Source organism: Hypomesus nipponensis, chromosome 9, assembly GCF_054491055.1.
Source record: "Hypomesus nipponensis isolate SF chromosome 9, ASM5449105v1, whole genome shotgun sequence".
In the NCBI taxonomy this organism is placed as follows: domain Eukaryota; kingdom Metazoa; phylum Chordata; class Actinopteri; order Osmeriformes; family Osmeridae; genus Hypomesus; species Hypomesus nipponensis.
In genome coordinates this window covers 1,752,632-1,775,923 of record NC_140369.1, presented here as the reverse complement: position 1 = coordinate 1,775,923, position 23,292 = coordinate 1,752,632, and the positions used below count along the sequence as shown (strand labels likewise).

The following is a 23,292-nucleotide window of genomic DNA, read 5'->3' as shown; positions in this document are numbered from 1 at the left end:
ATTTAATTATTCAGACTCTACATTTAGGGTGCTTCAAGGGGGTCCAAGCTTGTGAGCAACTGGGGGGGGGGGGGCTCCCAGAACCAACATTGCTACAGCATACAACAACACTGCCGTTGCATGCTTAAACAACACACAGTCCTGAATGAATCTAACACCCATGTTCATACCACAGTTCAGCGACGATAATCAAGATAGTCATCTGTACAGAACTTATATCTCATCTGACCCCGGACGCGATGACCAAAGTGTGAAAACAGAAGACAAAGAGCTTTGTGGAGAGACGCCCCCAAAGAACTGAGAACTGGTCGTTTGGAAAAACCTTTACGTTCCATTCAGTTCCTGATTGTGTCCTCCACCATCGCTGTTCTCCACCGGCTCTCTCATTGTGTTTGGTGCCTATTGATTCTCTCTTCAATCCTAAACACGTGCTTCTTCAAGGGGAAGAGAGAGCTAAGGGGAAATTGGTCTCTCACAAGGACTTGCCTTGCGAAGGCATTGTGCCATTTGAAACACTACTGTCTGTTTCTGTTTCCCTTAAACCTTCCTTCCACCGTCTATGAGGATTGGAAAGTGTCAACAAAACGGTCAACAAAAAGTATATCACAAGTGCTTGTGACAGCAGGTGGTACAAACTATCGTGTTTATCAGAACCCCCGCTCGGAATTCTTTCTCATACTGTAATAACGCCTGTCTTCGGTGGAAATGAGAGTTAAACTTGTTTTTCAGCATTTGCTTTTGAAATTAAGAGACTGAACAAGAAATTAATGGTTCTCCTAACGTAGCGGTTTAGGACATTTCAGGAGGCCAGGAGGAACGAGCAAAGTGTGTGTGTGTGTGTGGGAGGGGGGGCATCTGTGTAAAGGTACAGTTCAGCACATTTTATCCACATGCTTATAAAAAATAAATAAAATGAATTTATGACCCAGTGGGTTAATGTTAGCAATTTAATACATATACACACAGACACCTCTATGGCATTATACACAGTCATTGGTCTCAGCACGGCTGTAGAACCAAAGCAAGCCATGTGACAACAGTAGAGTGAGTCAACTGGCTTCATCACAGGGGATCAATAACATGCTGAAAGGCTGTGAGAATATTACAAACAGGTAAATTAGCTTGAGTCAAATACATCCCTGATTTAGCCAGATAAAAAGGAGGAAACTTTATTATTATTTTACTTTTTACTTAACTACTCTTGAGTATAGTCATTATCACAAGAAGTATTCCCATGATCCAAATGATAGAGAGCAGATTATCTTGTGGGAAACTTTGGTGGTAGAGAGTGCCTTTGATGAGGAGACTTTACAATAATGTTGACTGAACCTTGTTGACCTACCTTTTTAAAATGTATAAAGCAAACATAGCTTTATGTTTCAAAATGTATTTCCTTTTGAACTCGAGTTTAATGTTGATATATGCATCAGAACTGCTCCTGTAGGAAATGCGTGACCATTTCACTTGGCCACAGCACAAAGATTTATACCATTCATAAAATCACTAAATTCCTTCATTTTAGATTGGTTCGTTTTACTTTGTGTGAAAATGGCACAGCCCACACGTTTAAACAACAAGTCCTTCAAGTTAGGTTACAACGTTGACACTTTAAATAGGAAAACAAGAATTATTGTATCAGATCTGATGCATTCTAAAATGGTGTTTAAGATACAGGAAGGAGTCGCTCACAATGTAATACACAATTCAAAATAGTTTTACACTAATTACAAAGACTCAGGTACTTTAAGGTCCGGAAGTATGCCGAGTCTGTGATGAGAAGTACAATATGGCTATAGATCCACCAACATGTTAACATGAACAATAACCAACAATAGCGACAGCCTAAACGTTTTCAACAGACACAGCCATTATCTCTCCATCCCTCTCCCTACTCCACCTCCATCCCTCTCCCTACTCCTCTCCATCCCCTACCGGCACCATCCTCTCCTCCACTGGGCCCCCTTGCGGAGCTGCCTCCACCAGGGTATCTTCCTCCACGGCGGGGCTCTCTGCCTCTCGTCCCAGACCCTCCCCTTCCTCCAGGCCCTCATGCTCCACCACCAGCTCCAAGTCCAGCTCCTCAAAGGAGGAGCCGCTGCCCACGGAGCCCCTGTCGCTGTACTCCCGCTGGGGCCCCTGTTCGTCCCCGTCCCCCTGGTCCCTGGGAGAAGCCTGTGGCAGGAGGCTGGAGGCCAGGGTGGAGGTCAGGGAGGGGGCCAGGGAAGACTCCCTGCTCTCCCCGGGCTCGGCTCCGCTCACCCAGCTGGCCTCGCTGTTGGAATCAGCACCTGAAGGCACAGGGAGAGAGAGAGACAGAGAGAGAGACAGAGAGAGAGAGTGTGAGAGAGTGTGTGAGAGAGAGAGAGAGAGCAGGAGAGAGAGAGCAGGAGAGAGAGAGAGAAAGAGCAGGAGAGAGAGAGAGAGAGAGAGAGAGAGAGAGAGAGAGAGAGAGAGAGAGAGAGCAGGAGAGAGAGAGAGAGAGAGAGAGAGAGAGAGAGAGAGCAGGAGAGAGAGAGAGAGCGAGAGAGAGAGAGAGAGAGATGAGAAGAAGAGTGTGGAAAGTGGAGGCTGTTTGTTGGACGTCTGTCTGGGCAGGGATGGACAGACAACGCTGAAAGCTTGTCAGACAGAAACTCTTCCATCGATGTGTTTGTTTGTCTTTATTATTCCAAAAATGTGGAAGAATGGAAAATAGAGTAAGAGAAGGGGAAAGTATGTATGTGTATACACATGACAGTGAGAGCGAGCAGATTTGAGTTGAAAAGAGCTGAAATCTTCTATCTGGTTAGATTTAGCTCAGAGAGGAATTCTTCACTGACAACAGTAAAGTGGAAATACAATGAGGATAAGATACAGGTGTATGGTTTGGCCTGTGCTGTCTTAACGGCTTAACCTTCTAAATCTTCAAATACAGTTCTACATTGGTCCTGAAGAAGCTCTCAACACAACTCCCTACTTAGGGCCCAAACAGTCTTCTGGTAAACCAACAGTCTTCTGGTAAACCAACAGTCTTCTGGTAAACCAAATACAGCCGAGTGTGACAGTAAACATACATTTCCTACAAGACCCGAAACCTACGGCTGGAGGAAACGCAGCGGAACCATCAGGGTGGGCTGTCAATGACAGATTGAGGTTCAGAGGAAGAAAATGGATGTTTAAAACAGCATCTCTGTCCCAGCTGGTGGGATGAGGGCTGACAGTATGCAGACACACACTGCACATCTTTCCTCCTGAGAAGGACAGTGCCTCACTGTGGGAGAGGGAACCTTTGATTTGATGCCCAGCTATTGTACCCACGTTCGGAGTGTGTGTGTTTGTATGTGTGTGCCTGTGCATGTGTGTCTTTGTATATGTGCGTATATATTCTGTGAGAGAGAGGGGGAGAGAGAGGGGGAGAGAGAGGGGGGAGAAAGAGAAAGGAGAAAGAGAAAGAGAGAGAGCATGTGCATGTGTGCATGCCTGCTTCACAGTCGAGTCTGTATTTATACATTTACATTTATGCATTTAGCAGACGCTTTTATCCAAAGCGACTTCCAAGAGAGAGCTTTACAAAAGAGCATAGGTCACTGATCATAACAACGAGGTAGTCCCAAACACTGCAAGCAGCCAAAAAATGAAGCATACATTGTGAAACACTAAACAAGTGCCAAAGGGAAGACCCATAAGAGCATGCAGTTATACAAGTTACAAATTAAAACAACATGAACCCCAAAAAGTGCAAGACTGTTAGCCTGGCTGCCAGCCCAACTTCTCCCAGCCCACAAAAAAATTGGGTCAGGAAGTTGGGTCTGGACGGTCTCATATTGGGGAACAACTACAGAAAACCAGAATCTGGGCGTACCAATGAAATTGCCAGGGCAGGCTTTATACGATGATGGACAGATGATCAACAGTAACGTAATCACCCACGTCACAAAAGAGTGCTTAAATTGAATTTGTTTTGAACAAACAACATATTACGTTGCTCTGATTGGTTGTAGGTCTATCCAATTGAGCGAAGAGGCATTTGTTTTCCAGACTCGTTTGAAACACGCCCTGTAGTCAAAGCCCAACGGAGAGTTCTCAGACTCATATTCTGACTAGAATTATGAGTATGACAACGTCAGGCTACAAGACTGTACCTGTAGAAGAACAATCAACAGTAAAATATTTCACAGTGAGTACAAGAGTTAACTTCGTTATAACTAACCTACAAGAGCAACAAGTCTCTCGATAAGAGTCATTGTGATCCTGGAGGAAACTAACATCAGGTCCAATCAAGCAAGCATTCTTAAGTGCCGTTGTACTCCCGGAACAAGTGCGTCTTCAGCCTTTTCTTGAAGGTGGGGAGACAGTCAGTGTCCCTGATGGAGGTGGGGAGCTGGTTCCACCATTGGGAGGCCAGGCAGGAGAAGAGCTTGTGTTGGGACCGGGTGGTCTTGAGCGGTGGGACCACCAGGTGGTTGTCTGAAGAAGACCGTAGGTGACGGGTAGGGGTGTAAGGCTGCAAGAGAGACTTGATGAAGTCGGGTGCAGTCCTGTTCACTGCTCGGAAGGTCAGTACCAGGGTCTTGAATCTGATACGGGCATTGATGGGTAGCCAGTGGAGAGAGATGGTGATATATGCTCAACCATATACAGATTGAGCAAACCCCATGCACATTAGCTATTAATCAAGCAACACTCTCTGGAAATGCATGTTTCCAATTCTTCAACTGGTTGTTTTACCGGAGGAGAAAGACCGCTGCTGTTGTTCCCTCCTGCAGAAATGATAGAATTTCACCGTTTAATTAGCAGGATGGTTCCAATAACTTAATGTGATGGAGCGCTCCTCAGTAGTGTGATAAAGGGCTCTGGGTTTTCACAAGGATTAGGACATCACAAAGGCTGCATCCATACAGCAGAGGGAGAGAGACAGAGACAGAGAGAGAGACAGAGAGAGACAGAGAGAGAGAGACAGAGAGACAGAGAGAGAGACAGAGAGACAGAGAGAGAGAGAGACAGAGAGAGAGAGAGAGACAGAGAGAGATGACAACTACTTACTAGTCAGGTGCTGTTGACCTGATATAGCAGATTATGACGTAACCCTGCGGACTAAAATCGAATGACTTTTTGTCTCTGCTGCACCTTGCCAACTGTCACCTTGGACATTTGATTGTCTTTCTATTTAGAGAGAGAGACAGAGAGAGAGAGAGAGAGGGAGACAGAGAGACAAAGAGAGAAAGACAGAGAGACAGAGACAGAGAGAGAAAGACAGAGAGACACAGAGAGAGAGACAGAGAAGAGAGAGAGAGAGAGAGAGAGAGAGAGAGAGAGAGAGAGAGAGAGAGAGAGAGAGAGAGAGAGAGAGAGAGAGAGAGAGAGAGAGAGAGAGAGAGAGAGAGAGAGAGAGAGAGAGAGAGAGAGAGAGAGAGAGAGAGAGAAAAGGGAGAAAGAGAAAAAAGGGAGAGAGAGAGAGAGAGAGGGGAGAGACAGAGAGGGGAGAGAGAGAGACAGAGAGAGAGAGAAACTGATGCTTCCCTAGTCATCTTTCTACTTGCAAGTTAGTTTCTCTATCAGACCTTCCTACTGGCTGAAAACATCCAGGCGGACTAACAGGCACACAGACGAGAAACCTTTTAGGATTGTTTAGTGTAACACCTTCCCTCTCCACCCCACCTCCAAAACACACTGGAAATGTCACTCAGACCCCAGGAGAGACGCCCTGATTTGGTCTTTCTCTGGACTGTAAAACAGGAGGAGAGGGAAGTGGAGAGGAGGAGAGGGAAGTGGAGAAGAAGAGAGGGAAGTGGAGAGGAGGAGAGGGAAGTGGAGAGGAGGACAGGGGAGAGGAGAGGGGGAAGTGGAGAGGAGGAGAGGGAAGTGGAGAGGAGGAGAGGGAAGTGGAGGAGGACAGGGAAGTGGAGAGGAGGAGAGGGACGTGGAGGAGGACAGGGGAGAGGAGAGGGGGAAGTGGAGAGATGAAAAGAGAGAAAATGAGAAGGGAGAGGGGAGGAGTGGACAAAAGAACAGAGAAGAGTAAGGGAAATGAGAGATGAGGTGAGGAGAATAAACGTTCATCTTAATAACCCATCATCCCTGTTGCACTCTACAATACCATACGAGTCATCTCTCTACCCTGTCATCAACGATACAGGCAGCATCTAACACAGCACTGTGTGAGTGTGTCACATGCTGTCATTATGTTGGGTTGGGCTGAAGGTTAGGAGTTAGGGAAAACAGGATTTGGGGACTGAATTGTGGGTCCCCCCCAAATGGTTCACACCCCATAACAAGCTCAAGCCCTCCCTCCCTCCCACCGTCCCTCCTCCTCCCTCCCTCCCTCCCTCCCTCCCTCCCTCCCCTCCCTCCCTCCCTCCCTCCCTCTCTCCCTCTCTCCCTCTCTCCCTCTCTCCCTCTCTCCCTCTCTCTCCTCTCTCTCCCTCCCTCTCTCCCTCCCTTCCCCCCCCCCCCTCCCTCCCACCGTCCCTCCCTTCCCCCCTCCCTCCCTCCCCCTCTCCCTCCCTCCCTACCTCCCTCTCTCTCTCCCTCCCTCTCTCCCTCCGTCCGTCCGTCCCTCCTCTCCTCTCCTCTCCGCTCAGGGTTACCATTTATTATCATTATCAGGTTCAGGATTGTGATTATCAGGTCCGGGTTCCAGGGAATCTCATCCTGCATTTTGCCCCCAGTAGCAGCTGTGTCTATCCACACAACACCAGGGGTGCTTTGCTGTCAGGGTTATATTTAGATCATTAATAGGCTTGAGGGACGTACTGTTTACTGACCAACAAGTCCGTACGAAGCTGATCCACACCCCCTCTGCCTGTGAGCAAGCAGTCGTCACAGAGAAAGTTTGGATGTTACTCCAGGAGATGACGTTGGGAGGCAGAAGGGAAACAGATGGTTTGGCCTGCTATTTTACCTTCCTGCTTTACGAGGAGACCACTGTCTCCTGCGGTAGAAAAGGATTGTGTCAGGTAAAGGCTGTTCCATGATTCAACGTGCTGGGAAATAATTGGTCTATTTATGGTGATAAGGGAGCACCGCCCCTTTCCACCCTCGCAAGCTTCCATCAAACTCCCCCCCCTTCCCTACACACTGTTGTCAAAGCAGCTTCAGTTGAAAAAGGCCGTCTTCCTGGCAAAGTCCTCTTCGATAACATTTGCCAACATTACCTGATAAATTAGGCCCTCTGGAATTATTAGCTAGGAATCAAAGTATTTGATTGAAAATTTATATTTTCATATAGACTAATAGGCTTGTGTATGGGGGGGGCGGGGGGGGGCAGGTAATAAGTGACATAATGACTACTGTCATCTGGAAGTCTTTCAAAAGGGAAGAGAGAAGGAAGGAGAGAAGAAAAGGGGAGGGGAGCAGGGAGGAATGGAGAGGAAAGGAGGGAGGAGAACAGGAGGAGAGAGGAGAGAGGGAAGGAGGTAGGAGGAGAGAGGGAAGGAGGTAGGAGGAGAGAGGACAGAGGGAAGGAGGTAGGAGGAGAGAGGAGGGGAGAGGACAGAGGGAAGGAGGTAGGAAGAGAGAGGAGAAAGGGAAGGAGGTAGGAGGAGAGAGGACAGAGGGAAGGAGGTAGGAGGAGAGAGGAGAGAGGGAAGGAGGTAGGAGGAGAGAGGACAGAGGGAAGGAGGTAGGAGGAGAGAGGAGGAGAGAGGACAGAGGGAAGGAGGTAGGAGGAGAGAGGACAGAGGGAAGGAGGTAGGAAGAGAGAGGAGAGAGGGAAGGAGGTAGGAGGAGAGAGGACAGAGGGAAGGAGGTAGGAAGAGAGAGGAGAGAGGGAAGGAGGTAGGAGGAGAGAGGACAGAGGGAAGGAGGTAGGAAGAGAGAGGAGGAGAGAGGACAGAGGGAAGGAGGTAGGAGGAGAGAGGACAGAGGGAAGGAGGTAGGAGGAGAGAGGACAGAGGGAAGGAGGTAGGAGGAGAGAGGACAGAGGGAAGGAGGTAGGAGGAGAGAGGACAGAGGGAAGGAGGTAGGAGGAGAGAGGACAGAGGGAAGGAGGTAGGAGGAGAGAGGAGGAGAGAGGACAGAGGGAAGGAGGTAGGAAGAGAGAGGAGAGAGGGAAGGAGGTAGGAGGAGAGAGGACAGAGGGAAGGAGGTAGGAAGAGAGAGGAGGGGAGAGGACAGAGGGAAGGAGGTAGGAGGAGAGAGGAGAGAGGGAAGGAGGTAGGAGGAGAGAGGAGAAAGAGAGGGAAGGAAGGAGAGTGAATGAGGGCTGGGTAATGGATGGGGAGAGGGGAAAAAAGGAAATAATAACAAATTAAAAAAAGATGACAAAATAAAAAAGCTGTAATGCACCTTCTCTCATCCAGCCTCCCTTCGCAGGGAAGTGAGCCCGCTGGCTGTTTATCTTCTTTTTTTTTTCTTCTTAATGAAGAAAACCTGTTTAGATTTTCATCTCCATGAAAGGCAAACAAAATGCAATTATGATTGGTTGCCTTTTTTCTTGAAAAAAAACCAAAACATTAAAAATAGCATTTCAGTATTGTTTCCAATGATCAATTAGACACGGTCTAATCTACAGTTCAATATGACAGCACACAGGAAAAAAAGACACATTCCTTGATTTTATGTTTGCAATCTTCGTCAAACTACCCTACATTTTTGAGCATGCTCTTCTCTTTCCACACCATGAGACGGTCAGATCATCTAATCTGCACACACAGGCCCTGACTACAGCTGGAGTGCAGCTGACACAGTCTGGCTGCAACATCATCACATGTAATCAGTATGTAATTACATGGAAGATACAGTATAATTGGTATGTTGATGTACAGTCATTAGAACTGAGTAAACACAACATGAACCAACTTACACGCTAACTGTCTGCAGGTACAGTACAGAATGCAAAGAGCATCACAAGGATTGGACAGATTGTGTGTTTGAGTGTGTGTGGGAGTCAGATGGCTGAGCGGTGAGGGAGTCGGGCTAGTAATCAGAAGGTTGCCGGATCGATTCCCCAAATGACGTTGTGTCCTTGTGTCCCTACTTGCCTCGGGGGGAATGTCCCTGTACTTACTCGCTCTGGATAAGAGCTTCTGCTAAATGACTAAATGTTATGTGTGTGTCCTTCTGTGTGTCCTTCCGTGTGTGTGTGTGCATCCCAGCGACCACACGTTCCTGTCCACAGCACGACAGACGCCTGAGCGTAAGCTCTCACATGACTGCTGCTATGAAACATGACTGCTGCTATGTAACAGGACTGCTGCTATGTAACAGGGCTGATGCTATGTAACAGGGCTGATGCTATGTAACAGGACTGCTGCTATGAAACAGGGCTGATGCTATGTAACAGGGCTGATGCTATGTAACAGGGCTGCTGCTATGAAACAGGACTGCTGCTATGAAACAGGGCTGATGCTATGTAACAGGGCTGATGCTATGTAACAGGGCTGATGCTATGTAACAGGGCTGATGCTATGTAACAGGGCTGATGCTATGTAACACTGTTGCTTTTGTCAGCAGTGTTTTACAGTGTTAAAAGCTAAACACTTTAATAAACTCATCAAGTAAACTGTGGATGAGTAAAAGCCCATCACCTCAGAGCTCTTCCAGGTACAGGCTCTCCCCTGAGCACCGTGTGTTAACCTGCAGAGAATATCAACTGTGTAATTAACTGTGAACTACACACACACAAGAAGTTGTGTATTTCTGGCTCCTTTACATCTGTTTGTTAAAGCTCTCTTGCTTAATGGCATCTTAACTTAGCGATGATGACCAGATCACTGACACGATGATGACCAGATCACTGACACGATGATGACCAGATCACTGACACGATGATGACCAGATCACTGACACGACGATGACCAGATCACTGACACGACGATGACCAGATCACTGACACGACGATGACCAGATCACTGACACGACGATGACCAGATCACTGACACGACGATGACCAGATCACTGACACGACGATGACCAGATCACTGACACGACGATGACCAGATCACTGACACGACGATGACCAGATCACTGACACGACGATGACCAGATCACTGACACGACGATGACCAGATCACTGACACGACGATGACCAGATCACTGACACGACGATGACCAGATCACTGACACGACGATGACCAGATCACTGACACGACGATGACCAGATCACTGACACGACGATGACCAGATCACTGACACGACGATGACCAGATCACTGACACGACGATGACCAGATCACTGACACGATGATGACCAGATCACTGACACGATGATGACCAGATCACTCACACGACTACAGAGCAGAGGGGATGTTTTACTTTGTCAGAGGGAGGGTGCAGTCCGTACTGTGTGTAGCGTGGACTGTACTGTGGTGTGTATCCTTATATGTGTGTGTGTTTCCATATGTGTGTGTGTCCCACCGGAACAGTCACTGCAGGCTGGCAGCTATCGAGTTTTGGAGTGACTATGGAGGTGCAGAGAGGTGGAGGGAGAGAAGGGGAAGCGGTCTCCAGAGTGCTGGAGTTTGATTTTCACTGCTGCCGTTGAGATCCGGCCGGCAGGGCGAGATTGATCTCTTCCTCGTTAGAAGAGATGAGCTCCACTACGTCGAGACCTGCAGCAATACCCACTCAACACACCAGTACTCTAAAGCTCTTCCAACACACACACACACACACACACACACGCTCTCTCACACACACCCACTCTCTCTCTATCTCTCTCTCTCACCCTCTCTTTCTCTCTCCCTCTCACACGCTGCATACTTCCAATAACATTTCCTCAGTAACTATCAGATTGCATCACAGAAGGCCATTTCACAAAAACATTTAGAAGATTCAAAACACCAACACACCAGTCTCCTATTACCATAGGCAGGAGATCCAGAGATGGGGTGGTGCTGACAGAATGGAGTGTTATGTAGCGTCTGAAAGGCCCTACGCAGAGCCGAGCAGCGCAGCGGGCTGGACAGTACGAGGTATTGCTGTGGTTCCTACGGTCCCCTCTACCATGAGGCCTCCTGGTGAGCCTCTCTCCATCTCAATCCTGCTGTGTTGACAATCAATCCCAACCTGTGAACAACATCTTCTCCCAGATGCCTTCAGTGTCGGCTTCTCCGCGAGTGTACAAACACACACACGCACGCACGGCGCTTTCTCTCCTGACCAAACGATCTGTGTGTGGAGGGATAAAGTCGATGCGGCTGTCGTGTGGACTTGAAGGACACTGTCAGTTATGGGAGAGTAACAGCAGTTACAAAGTCTTCTTTGCACTCTAAGACACATACTAGTGTTGACAGAGCAATTACAGCTGCTCGTACGTCACACACGTCCAATGGGATCAAGGCGCGGAAGTTGGTTGGGTGCGTCACCTGAAAAATACCCCCTGTCACATCCTCTGCTCTGTTAAAACACACACACACACACACACGAGTACACAGTCTGGATAGATTGGACAGCTGTATCATTCTGAACTCTCTTAATCCGACACCCACGCTAATTAGGAACTTGGCAAACAACTTTATCCAAATTCAAACACTGTCGTCTTTTTACATTTCTAACTTTTAACGTTGAATCATCCTGTAACTTCTGAGGAAAGTTAAAAGGATGATTAACTTTAAGGATGATTAAACTTTAAAAGAAAGAAATGTAAATGTTGAATTTGGACAAAGTTGTTGTGCGGCGGGAAAACAAGATTGTGATGAAATTAAACCAGCACACAGACCTCCTGACAGGCAGCGCGGCAGGAAGACATCATTGGTTTAAAGGAAGTGGGTGGGAGGGGGTGAGAGTACCTGTGATGTCACTTCCCATGTCCTCGTCTGACTCCTTGTCATTGGTGTCTCTCTTGGTTTCATCTCTCATCTCTGGAACAAAGAAGTCAGTCTGGCGAGACAGCGGCATCATGTAGTGGATCAGGTCTGACTTGTAGATCTCAATGGCAGGGAAAGCACACAGCTTCCTCTCCTGGGGGGAGGGAGGGAGGGAGGGAGGGAGGGAGGGAGGGAGGGAGGGAGGGAGGGAGGGAGGGAGGGAGGGAGGGAGGGAGGGAGGGAGGGAGGGAGGGAGGGAGGGAGGGAGGGAGGGAGGGAGGGAGGGAGGGAGGGAGGGAGGGAGGGAGGGAGGGAGGGAGGGAGGGAGGGAGGGAGGGAGGGAGGGAGGGAGGGAGGTGGAGGAAGGGTGATGGGAGGACAGAAACGGAAGGAGGGATGGAGAGGGTGTCAGTTAAACCATACAGGGCAAAACTAAACAAGGCAATTCTCATAATGACATAATCCATTCTCTCTCACACACACACACACACAGGAATCTCACCAAGGGAGAAGACCTTTTAGTGTTCTCCCAGCTCATAAAGGTTTAACACTGCAGCACTTCCCACTGCGTACAACACAGTAGCTACTACACACAACCACACACACACACACACATATACCAATTACACCAATAAACCAGTTTTAATGAGCCACATTTATCTAGTGTGAAGATACAGACATAAGCTAATGAATACATGGTTTTATATGATTTAAATGATTAATACTGTACATCTGGATGTTTGCTCAGAATAAGTATTTCCACAGCATGCACAGTGCTGAGATTATGCAGCCGGATGGATGATCTGAAGACCTTTGGATGAAAGCATCTGTTAAATGAAACTAAACTGTAAAACGCAAGATCGTTGTTATGACGACCTGAACTGACTGAGAATGGATGCTGTTTGGGGGGGTAGTTTACCCCAGGTTATACTTTCTCCAAGTACATTTTATACCTTTATTTTAAATTATCTATTCAAATCAAATCATTGTAGTTTCTGTGTCGGTATCTGTGGGGTAGTGTTTGGTGTCGGTGGGGTAGTGCTTGGTGTCGGTGGGGTAGTGCTTGGTGTCGGTGGGGTAGTGCTTGGTGTCGGTGGGGTAGTGCTTGGTGTCGGTGGGGTAGTGCTTGGTGTCGGTGGGGTAGTGCTTGGTGTCGGTGGGGTAGTGCTTTGTGTCGGTGGGGTAGTGCTTGGTGTCGGTGGGGTAGTGCTTGGTGTCGGTGGGGTAGTGCTTGGTGTCGGTGGGGTAGTGCTTGGTGTCGGTGGGGTAGTGCTTGGTGTCGGTGGGGTAGTGCTTGGTGTCGGTGGGGTAGTGTTTGGTGTCGGTGGGGTAGTGCTTGGTGTCGGTGGGGTAGTGCTTGGTGTCGGTGGGGTAGTGTTTGGTGTCGGTGGGGTAGTGTTTGGTGTCGGTGGGGTAGTGTTTGGTGTCGGTGGGGTAGTGCTTGGTGTCGGTGGGGTAGTGCTTGGTGTCGGTGGGGTAGTGTTTGGTGTCGGTGGGGTAGTGCTTGGTGTCGGTGGGGTAGTGCTTGGTGTCGGTGGGGTAGTGCTTGGTGTCGGTGGGGTAGTGCTTGGTGTCGGTGGGGTAGTGCTTGGTGTCGGTGGGGTAGTGTTTGGTGTCGGTGGGGTAGTGTTTGGTGTTGGTGTCGTGTGAGCCAGACAGGAAGGGAGATCGAGATGAAGGCTGCTGGATGGTGGAGTATCTGGGATCCTGTCACTGATATATTCGTTTTAATCTAAATCCCCCAGAAGAAAGAATGTGAGTGGGAGGCAGTATGAATCACCTGACACAAAAGGTATCCCCCCCTCTGCCCCCCCCCCCTCTGCGCCCCCCCCCACTGCCCCCCCCCCCCTCTGCCCCCCCCCCGCCCCCTGTCTCTTCCTCCCACCCCTCCACCCTCCTGGCTATTCCAATGAGAACCCGTCTCCTCCTTGAACCTGCAGAGATAATGAGGGGAGGAGGACGAGAGATAATGGAGACAGGAGAGAGAGAGAGTACTCAACAACGTTTGCCTCAGAGGGATGGGAGAGAGAGATAGAGAGAGAGAGATATGAAGGAAAGAAAGGGAAATGAAGAGTGAGTGATAAGAAATTGTGTCAAACACAAATAAATGGCCAGTAAATGTCTGAGGGCTGCATTTGGCTGAACCGCTCCTGAATGTGTTATTTGATGCCTTGGCACAAATCAGTCAACTTTAACTGCTCTCTGTGGGGACTGCTGGCAGAGCAGGAGATATGACAAGGGGCACTGAGAGAGAGACAGAGAGACAGAGAGACAGAGAGACACAGAGAGAGACAGATAGAGAGGGGGGGAGGGAGAGAGGGAGAGACAGAGACAGCGTACAGTAGCTTATGTCAACAACTAAAACTGATGTTACTCAACAAGTTTAACAGTAGCGTACTGAAAAGACGTAATGAAGAATAGACTGTATCCACATGAATAGGATCATGGATAGTAGCCAGCCAGTGGACTGGGATTAGTTCAGATTACTCTGTAGCGGCAGGCAATCGCAGGAATCAAATGAGTGTCATTTTTAGCTTCTGTTTTGAGGCCAAAATGTAAATGCGACACGAAGCTTTCTCTTGACTATTGTGTTCAACTGTGACTCACTAAACTTAAAACAAAGGGCGGGCTTTATTGGGCATTACAACCAAACATGAAACCAGTAGTATGTTATCTTCAACCGAGCCTGTCATTTTAAACCCCTCCACCCGCCACGTACGGATCGTCTGAAAATGAAGAGCTCACATTGGCATGAAACAGACATGTTTGTCCACTCTGACCATCAAAAGCTAATAGCAGAGGTCATTTGTTAAATCCCCAACAGCGTTTTTCTAAATGTCACTACAAATCCCTTCCAAAGTAACCCGTGGTGTTAAAAAAAAGTCGACAACGTACGAACGAAAGCCTTGTTTCCATGAGCAATCAAGCCTCCGTAGCTACGGATAATCTACTCTGCATGCCCTACTGTGATTTTTGTTTTGACTGATTAAAGATGAAATAGAAAGTTGAAGATCCCAAATTTCCCTTCACTGAGGATGTAATTAACCCCACAGACCCTCGAAGCTTCAGTATACAACGTAACTACACAACAAACTGACGGCCTGAAACAAGTGGCTTAACGGCAGTAAATAGGAGGATTAATTAGCTAGAGAAAGAAAGGGAGGGAGATGAAGGTTTTCTTAAAATGTGGTGCATACGTAAATCAGAGACCCTCCCCGTCTCGCCACGAGACGATGACTCCCCAGTAAAACGAACTGCAATCAATACACATAATTGTTATGCTCCTAATCGTTGAGCAAGAATTGCCAACGTAATTGATGCACGATAAACGGTGGATGTTAGCCCATCAGTTCTCTGTTCAATTTCCTTTCCGCCTAATCATTACTGCTCCCCCATCTTACAGAAAAAAAAACCTTAAAGTTACCACCTACATGGATCATTCACTAATGATAGATTGTTGTTGTTACACGCTAGCCTTGTCTCTGGGTAGATCCATCCATCGACAGATCATCCACTCGCGGTAATTTAAAAAAAATCATGAAATGTAAAGACAGAGGAAATGCTATTTGATAACCTCATAACTGTTTGGAGGCCATCCATGTCCCCATGCTAATCCTCTCCCCCTCTTCCCCCCCCCTCTCCCCCTCTCTCCCCCTCTCTCTCCCTCTGTCTTCCTCTGTCTCTCTCCCTCTCTCTCCCTCTCTCTCCCTGTCTCTCCCTGTCTCTCCCTCTCTCTCTCCCTCTCTCTCTCTCTCTCCCTCTCTCCCTCTCTCCCTCTCTCTCTCTCTCTCCCTCTCTCCCTCTGTCTCTCTCTCTCCCTCTGTCTCTCTCTCTCCCTCTCTCTCCCTCTCTCTCCCTCTCTCTCTCTCCCTCGCAACCACCCACATAACAAGGGCATGGATCAGAACATTTCAGCTGCCTCTGGAAACATATAGGAAGTGTCCCATGTTTGAGGGCTGTGCGTACAGCTCCCTCTGCTCGACGTCTCCCAGGCTCTAAAGCCCTCCTAGCAACATCCACAGAACAGTGCAACAGAGGGGCGGAGGAGGGGAGGGAGAGGGGCGAGTGTTTCGGTGGGTCACACTGGTCTCTCTCCCTCTCCTGATTTGAGTGTCTCGTTGTGACGAACATGAACAAGTCTCGCGTCAGAAACGTTTGTTTACGCACTGACTTTTGTCTGAGGTTTGTATACGGACGTTCTAATGCGGCGGAGTTGCAATGCAGTGTGGTTCAATTTCGAGGTGTAATGCAGTGTTCAGTGTTGGGTTCTGTAGTGTGCTGATGGTTATCGTGGTGGGATTAGTCATGATCTTGTAAGGAGTGTGGCGTAGCCCTGGTAAGCATGGTAGCCTGTTCTGGGCTGGGGTAGTGGATAACTGCTGTGTGGAGGAAGTACTGTGGTAAGTAGGATAGTCAGGTAGTTTAGCATAATAATCAGAATAGATGCTATTTTGAGCTAATACACGATACAGAGTTTATGAGACAGTCTATGTATTTGAAGATTAAAGATATAGATCTGGAAAGACATGTCTAACCCTGCCCCTGGACAGTTGCCATCCTCTTAGCCTGGGCATGGCCATGCATTAATCATCATTTATGTTAATAAAGGTAAAACAGAAAGAGGATGAGGAAACCCAGTCAAAGCCAGAATCAAACCATAGTGCAGGTTTTCTGATTCTCAGGTAGGCGGATGCACAGCGCTGTCCAAAACTCTCTCATTTATACTGCCACTCAAATACAGAAGATATTTTTTAACTATTTTCATGTAAAAATATGTGTGAGTTCCGAGCGTAAGCTCCAAGCGTGTGTGACCTGGTGAGGTTGAGGAGTGTTCTCGCACACTAACAAAGCAGAGGAGAGGAGCACACTGGCTCACAACTGTAATTACTCTCTCAGAGTTTATATCATTAGGCCTCACTGGAGTGTGTGCTGCTGCAATGGATCACTGCCTGGCTGCCCTCCAGATAGAGAACAGCACAGTTGTGTGTGTGTGTGTGTGTGTTTGTGTAGGGGTAAACAAAGAAGAGGAGAGCAATTAGTTTCGTATCTTCGCCGCGCTCCAACTGCTTTGGAACGTTGCTGAATGTTCCTAAAAGAAGGAGACAACTTGATATCTTCCACTCGCAAGCACAGCATCCCCAAGCTACTCCCCTGCTGCAGCGGGATGTGTTTAGAAACACACAAGAAACAGATCAAGTCAGCCGATAAACCACACACAAACTTCCAACAAAGTAGCTTACGCGGCTGGTGTTGTTTTACGACGATTCCTGGACATTTGTTCCCCAGTGAACGGCTTGGAAAAACCAGGCAAATAAAGTATACAAAAAGAAAACCAGACAGTACTGGGTATTGAGAAGAGTGGAGGGAGGGGGGAGGAGGAGGGGGGAGGCAGGGGGAGGAGGGGAAGGAGGAGGGGGGAGGAGGGGAAGGAGGAGGGGGGAGGGGGGAGGGGGGAGGAGGGGAAGGAGGAGGGCGAAGGGGGGAGGAGGGGAAGGAGGAGGGCGAAGGGGGAGGAGGGGAAGGAGGAGGGGGGAGGCAGGGGGAGGCAATGCAAGTGCACATTGATCGGCGCTAGCCAATTGGTATGGGAGGACAAGGTTGGACTCCCTCAATATCAACTAAGCCTAATTGGATTTTGTGTCCATGAAAGCAAATAATTTTGAAAGCAGAAGTTGGGCTTGTTAAGAGTAATTTGTTTAATTGGGAAGTTCATTAAAAGGCTGACTAGGGGGAGGGAGCTGGGGGCAGAAATGATGGGGAGGATTGTTCCTGTGAGAGAGGGAGGAAGGAGGGGAGGAAGGAGGGGAGGAAGGAGGGGAGGAAGGAGGGGAGGAAGGAGGGGAGGAATAGGAGTGGAATTTGAGTGAGAGGAGTCCGTCTGATCAGACAGAGAAGAAGAGGGAGAAGAGCCTTCTCCCTTCCTGCTGCCACCAGCATCAACGTGAGCCAAGAAACACCTCTGGAGTCTTTGACATCACTTCATCCACACTGGCCACAACAGAAACATGCAGGACATGAGTTCTGAACCCTATTCCTTAACCAGCGCACAGCAGCTGCTGAATATGACGAATTTGACACTCTTCAACATAATTACGGAAAGCTGGCTGTGTTACAGAAGGCAGTCTCTGTGGCACCTGGCTAGCTCACCTGTATATACAGGCCCAGACAATAAACCACCACTGTCTATCACTGTCTATGTCTGGTATGCTGAGCTATTCATTAGAGGTCTGTGTGTGTATGTGTGTGTGTCAGATAGAGATAGCACTTGCAACGGTGTTCTCATATCAAATATATTGTTAAGTGTAATAGGTTGCATAGGTTAGGACCTATTTACAGTAGGTTTAGACAGTCCGGAGCAGAACAATGCACCTGTACATAAACAATTTAATACACGTTTTTTCCCACAGCCATGAAAGCTTCTAGCTATGGTCAATGACTGAACCAGACTGTAACCTGTAGCTAAGAAACAGAAGAAACAGCAGTACCAATGAGACAGACACCCTCCCACTGAGAGAGAGAGAGAGAGAGATAGAGACAGAGATTAAGAGACATAGAGATAGAGACAGAGATTAAGAGACATAGAGATAGAGACAGAGATTAAGAGACATAGAGATAGAGACAGAGATTAAGAGACATAGATATAGAGACAGAGATTAAGAGACATAGATATAGAGACAGAGACAGGCAGGGAGGACAGTATTTGACAGATGGTTTCTGCACTCGGGATGATAGAGGAGAGGCCTCAGCCGTCCAGTGTTCCCAGCGACAGAACCCTACCCTGCCTGGGCTGGGGGTGTGAAAGACCACTTCATCACGCTACAGGCACACACACACACACACACACATTCATTTCAGTCCAGGACATCTCAAACACACACGCACACACACACAGATGGAGCTATCTGTCTATTTATAGGCGGTTGATTTCTCACCAAGGTCCCCAGGCGGAAAAAAGGGAAAATTAATACGAGAGCGAGGCGAGTCTTGGTGACAATTGGTGACAGTCCCCACAGTCTCCCCTGGCCTATATACTCCCCTGGCATTTTCCCTCCTCACCCTCCTCCATCATCCGCCCCACCCTCCGGTCGACCCACCCTCCATCCCTCCATCCCTGTAGAGGAAATACAAAAACTCCACTTCACACTTCTATGGAGGTGTCCAATTCGGACTGTCCCTCTGGGCCTCGTGAACACACATTACACACCGACTCGACACACACACATACTACCAGAGATGGCAAAAGTACACACATCCTTCACTCAAGTAGAAGTACAGATACTCGTGTTTAAAAAGACTCAAGTTAAAGTAAAGGAGTGTGGGCTCTGACATGTACTGAAGTAAAAAGTAGCCATTACTACTACCAGTTTTAGTGTCACGCTGGTATGAGGACCTCACATCATATTAATACTAAAAAGACACTGTAGACAAGTTTCGAAATACAGATTAAAACGTAAGTAACGAGCCTGGCTTGAAAATGTAGAAGTGTAAGGATGTTTGTGTAAGAAGAGAAAGTAAAAAGTCCGAAAAATAAAAGTTGACGTACTGATACCAGAAAGATCTACTTAAATACAGTAATGAAGTATTTGTACGTTATTTCTCATCTCTGCATACTACGCATACACAAACTATACACACACACACAAACCACACAAAACACCACACACAAGCATACTTTCCCAGTGCAGAATATTTTCATCCTTCGGACGCATCTTCTGCCAACATCCAGACATGTCTAGACCGGACACCCCCAGGGAGGAACACCTTCACCCTCCTCCGCCCCCCCTCCGGCCCCCTCCGGCCCCCTCCGCCCCCCTCCGGCCCCCTCCGCCCCTACTGCTGTGGTCCAGCTGCAGAGCGGGTGCTTCCAGGGGCGACATGGGGTAGAGGGGGTGATAGGGAGGGGGGTCTATTAGAAGCTGTAGACTGATATACAGTAGGAGAAGCAGGAGAGCAGTAGCAGGCTAGTGATGGGGTTAGCTGGGGTGGTTTGGCCAGGCAGGGGGAGAGACACAGGGGTTTGGTCTGACCTCTCTCTGCACCATCGGATCGATGAGCCACACACTTGTCAGCCGCTGCTACGATCAATGAGACACCAGGCTGTTATAGAGGGGCGCAATCTGGGCTCCTGGATCAGCCAGACACAGATTGTTCCTCTCCTGCCCCTCTCATCCTGTCCTCCTCTCCTGCCCCTCTCATCCTGTCCTCCTCTCCTGCCCCTCTCTAAAAAAATAAATATCCTCTGTGTTTTGCTCGAAGCGAAGGGAGCTAAAGAACAGCCACCTGGGAAGGAAACGACAAATGTGACCCTCCATCAGCTGAGCACAGCTCTGCTTGAAGGGGCAGAGTGGCTCAGGTTAGCACAAGCAGAGTGGCTCAGGTTAGCACAAGCAGAGTGGCTCAGGTTAGCACAAGCAGAGTGGCTCAGGTTAGCACAAGCAGAGTGGCTCAGGTTAGCACAAGCAGAGTGGCTCAGGTTAGCACAAGCAGAGTGGCTCAGGTTAGCACAAGCAGAGTGGCTCAGGTTAGCACAAGCAGAGTGGCTCAGGTTAGCACAAGCAGAGTGGCTCAGGTTAGCACAAGCAGAGTGGCTCAGGTTAGCACAAGCAGAGTGGCTCAGGTTAGCACAAGCAGAGTGGCTCAGGTTAGCACAAGCTGAACTCGAAGGGGCAGAGTGGCTCAGGTTAGCACAAGCAGAGTGGCTCAGGTTAGCACAAGCAGAGTGGCTCAGGTTAGCACAAGCAGAGCACAAACTAGCGGTGCTGGAGGGCAGTAAGCTACAACACACCAGCAAAAATAATGCAATAAGGATGACAAATATTACTAGCAACAGGCAACAAAAGTAGCCCTGTGCAGTCATTGGAAATCGACTTTACAGTGCTAACTTAGCACAACCTAAAGGCTGCCGGAGCCATTAAGCTTGGCTGTTTAAGTTCCTTTGATCTCTGGAGCATTCGGCACAAAGAGGCCCATCTCCCAGCAAACCAAGAATATTTAATGGTGAATAATTGGGAAGAGGGAAGTAGAAAGGTAAGGAGGCTGGGGGCCCAAAAAGTCCCTCACCTAATTGAGACATTCATTTGAGGGTCTGAGATCAAAATTATTCACACATTCGAGAATTGGAATGATCTGCAATTAGTACCGGGGTGGTGGGCAGGACTGAAGTACTGATGGACCCTCTGGCTCCGCCTTCTGACCTTGTCCTCTAGCTCCTCCCCCTTGTCCCCTCTATGACTCCTCCCCTTTTAGCCCTTCCCTCTGACTATCTAGAACAGTGTTTGATCAGTCTGCAGTAGGCAACTTCCTCTCAGTCAACCACTGGGTTAGGACATGGCTAAGATAATAACACAATCATCCTTGATGTAAGGGACTGTGTGGGGTACTAACATCTGCTTTAAAGCAGTTTTCCTGAGAAGAGGCGTTTAAGATGGTGTTCACCTAGTGGCAATGTGATGGACGCTTGACATGGGGTCGACAGTCCACTGCCTCAAAGCTCTCTGAAGTTTCTATAAGGAGAGCTAGTAATCTCTACCCTGCTCTATATCTCCTCTTAATGCATTCTCAGGAACAGATATCATTCAGCTCAGTTTGTGGTGAACGTATCAAAGGGTTCACCAACCGTTCAACAACTGCTCAGAAACTGTTCTTTGTCTCTCAGCCAGCTGGCACATCTCTTCATGGGCCTTGATACTAAATAATACGCTAGGGTAATCCAGAGAGTGAACAGGAAAGGTTGCGTTGCATAACGAGGCGATGATAAAACAATCCATGGAGACGCTTGCAGACAACACTATTAGTAATCATGAGGAACATATTACGATTCAGCCTGTGACACTTCACACGGCGTCCTTGAACGTGCCCCCTAGTCTGGCCTCGCAGTCCCAGTAACCAGCTATCAGCCATCTCTCTCTCACACACACACACACATTACAAAAACCACATAAATAATCATACTGACAAAAACCCAAACACACCAAAACTAAGGTTGTGGACGACAATGAAAGTCATTAGAAGTCAGAGCCCCCGCACAGTCGGTTGGGGTCTCCCTCAGTGAGACCGCACCTCGGTGTGGGAGATGAGATCACTGAACCAGGAACATCAGTTCACTCCTTCTGGATAGAAACCAGTCTCCTTTCACTCTTCTCACTTTATCTCATCATATCTCCTCCTCCCCGTTTCTGCTTTCCTGGGCAGTATGATCAGTATGATCAGTATGATCAGTATGATCAGTATGTTCGGTATGTTCAGTATGTTCATTATGTTCAGTATGTTCTGTATGTTCATTCAAATTCATCTAAAGTTCCAAGCCACTTGGATATCACCTGCTTTCTCTCCCCTCATTCTCTGACTCTGGGGTCGTAGAATTAAGCATGCCGCCTAGGAATTGTGGAAAAGATTGCTTAACCCTTGTGCTGCCTTCGGGTCTCATGACCAAAAAGGTTCATAACGAACCATCGTTGTGTTTACCCAATTTTACCCAATACAAAAGCAAATAAAAATTATTTTCTTTTAACCTTCGCAATGTGGGGGTCTGAGACAGCCCAACGGTTAAAAGAAAATGCTTCATTTTGTTTTTGTATGCGGTAAAGTTGTTGCAAACGACGGTGGGTCACAATGACTGATGGGTCAGAATGACCCGAAGAGAACACAAGGGTTAAGAGTCCTACTTCCGTCCCGGTAACTAACACAATAGAATACTTTTTACATCAGTACTATGTCAGATAACTCCTAAGCCATGTCGAACTCTAACTGAAGAGATCCAAACTCTGCTGTGATTATGTTCAGACTTACTGGATCCACAGGGAACAGCAAGTCCCCAGTCCTGGGGTACAGAGAGATACGAGCCAGCTCTCGACCGAGGGGGAGCGAGGAGGAGGATGAACAGGAAAGGAGGAACCATAGAGGAACTCAGAGTGACTAATGACACCTATTCAGGGAGACGCAGAAATGAACCATTAGCACTGGCTAAACCCTCTTAAACCCCCGGGCTCCCAGATACACAGACAGAAAGACAAAGTACGTTTGTCACCTTTATTTGTGTGTTTCCTATTTTGTGTACAGTGTTTGTGTGTGCGAGAGAGAGAGAGAGAGAGAGAGAGAGAGAGAGAGAGAGAGAGAGAGACAGAGACAGAGACAGAGAGAGAGAGAGAGAGAGAGAGAGGGAGAGAGGGAGAGAGAGAGAGAGAGAGAGAGAGGGAGAGAGGGAGATAGGGAGAGAGGGAGAGAGAGGGAGAGAGAGAGAGAGAGAGAGAGAGAGAGAGAGAGAGAGAGAGAGGGAGAGAGGGAGAGAGGGAGGGAGAGAGGGAGAGAGGGAGAGAGGGAGAGAGGGAGAGAGAGACAGAGAGAGAGGGAGAGAGAGAGAGGGAGAGAGAGACAGAGAGAGAGAGAGAGAGAGAGAGAGAGAGAGAGAGAGAGAGGGAGAGAGGGAGAGAGGGAGGGAGAGAGGGAGAGAGGGAGAGAGGGAGAGAGGGAGAGAGGGAGAGAGAGACAGAGAGAGAGGGAGAGAGAGAGAGGGAGAGAGAGACAGAGAGAGAGGGAGAGAGAGAGAGGGAGAGAGAGACAGAGAGAGA

At 48.3% G+C, this 23,292-nt stretch overlaps 1 protein-coding gene across 1 annotated transcript in view; it reads right to left on the bottom strand.

Annotated features, from left to right (window-relative positions):
- Positions 1 to 933: 933 nt before the first annotated feature.
- The window catches only part of tex264a (testis expressed 264, ER-phagy receptor a), a 62,302-nt gene continuing 39,943 nt past the window's right edge, over positions 934 to 23,292 (bottom strand). The window contains exons 3-4 of the mRNA XM_084704352.1: positions 11,708 to 11,879; positions 934 to 2,288 (exon numbers count right to left, since the gene is read on the bottom strand). Coding sequence (XP_084560478.1) covers positions 1,912 to 2,288; positions 11,708 to 11,879 — 549 coding nt within the window. The 3' untranslated portion in view covers positions 934 to 1,911. The remainder of the gene's footprint in view (positions 2,289 to 11,707; positions 11,880 to 23,292) is intronic.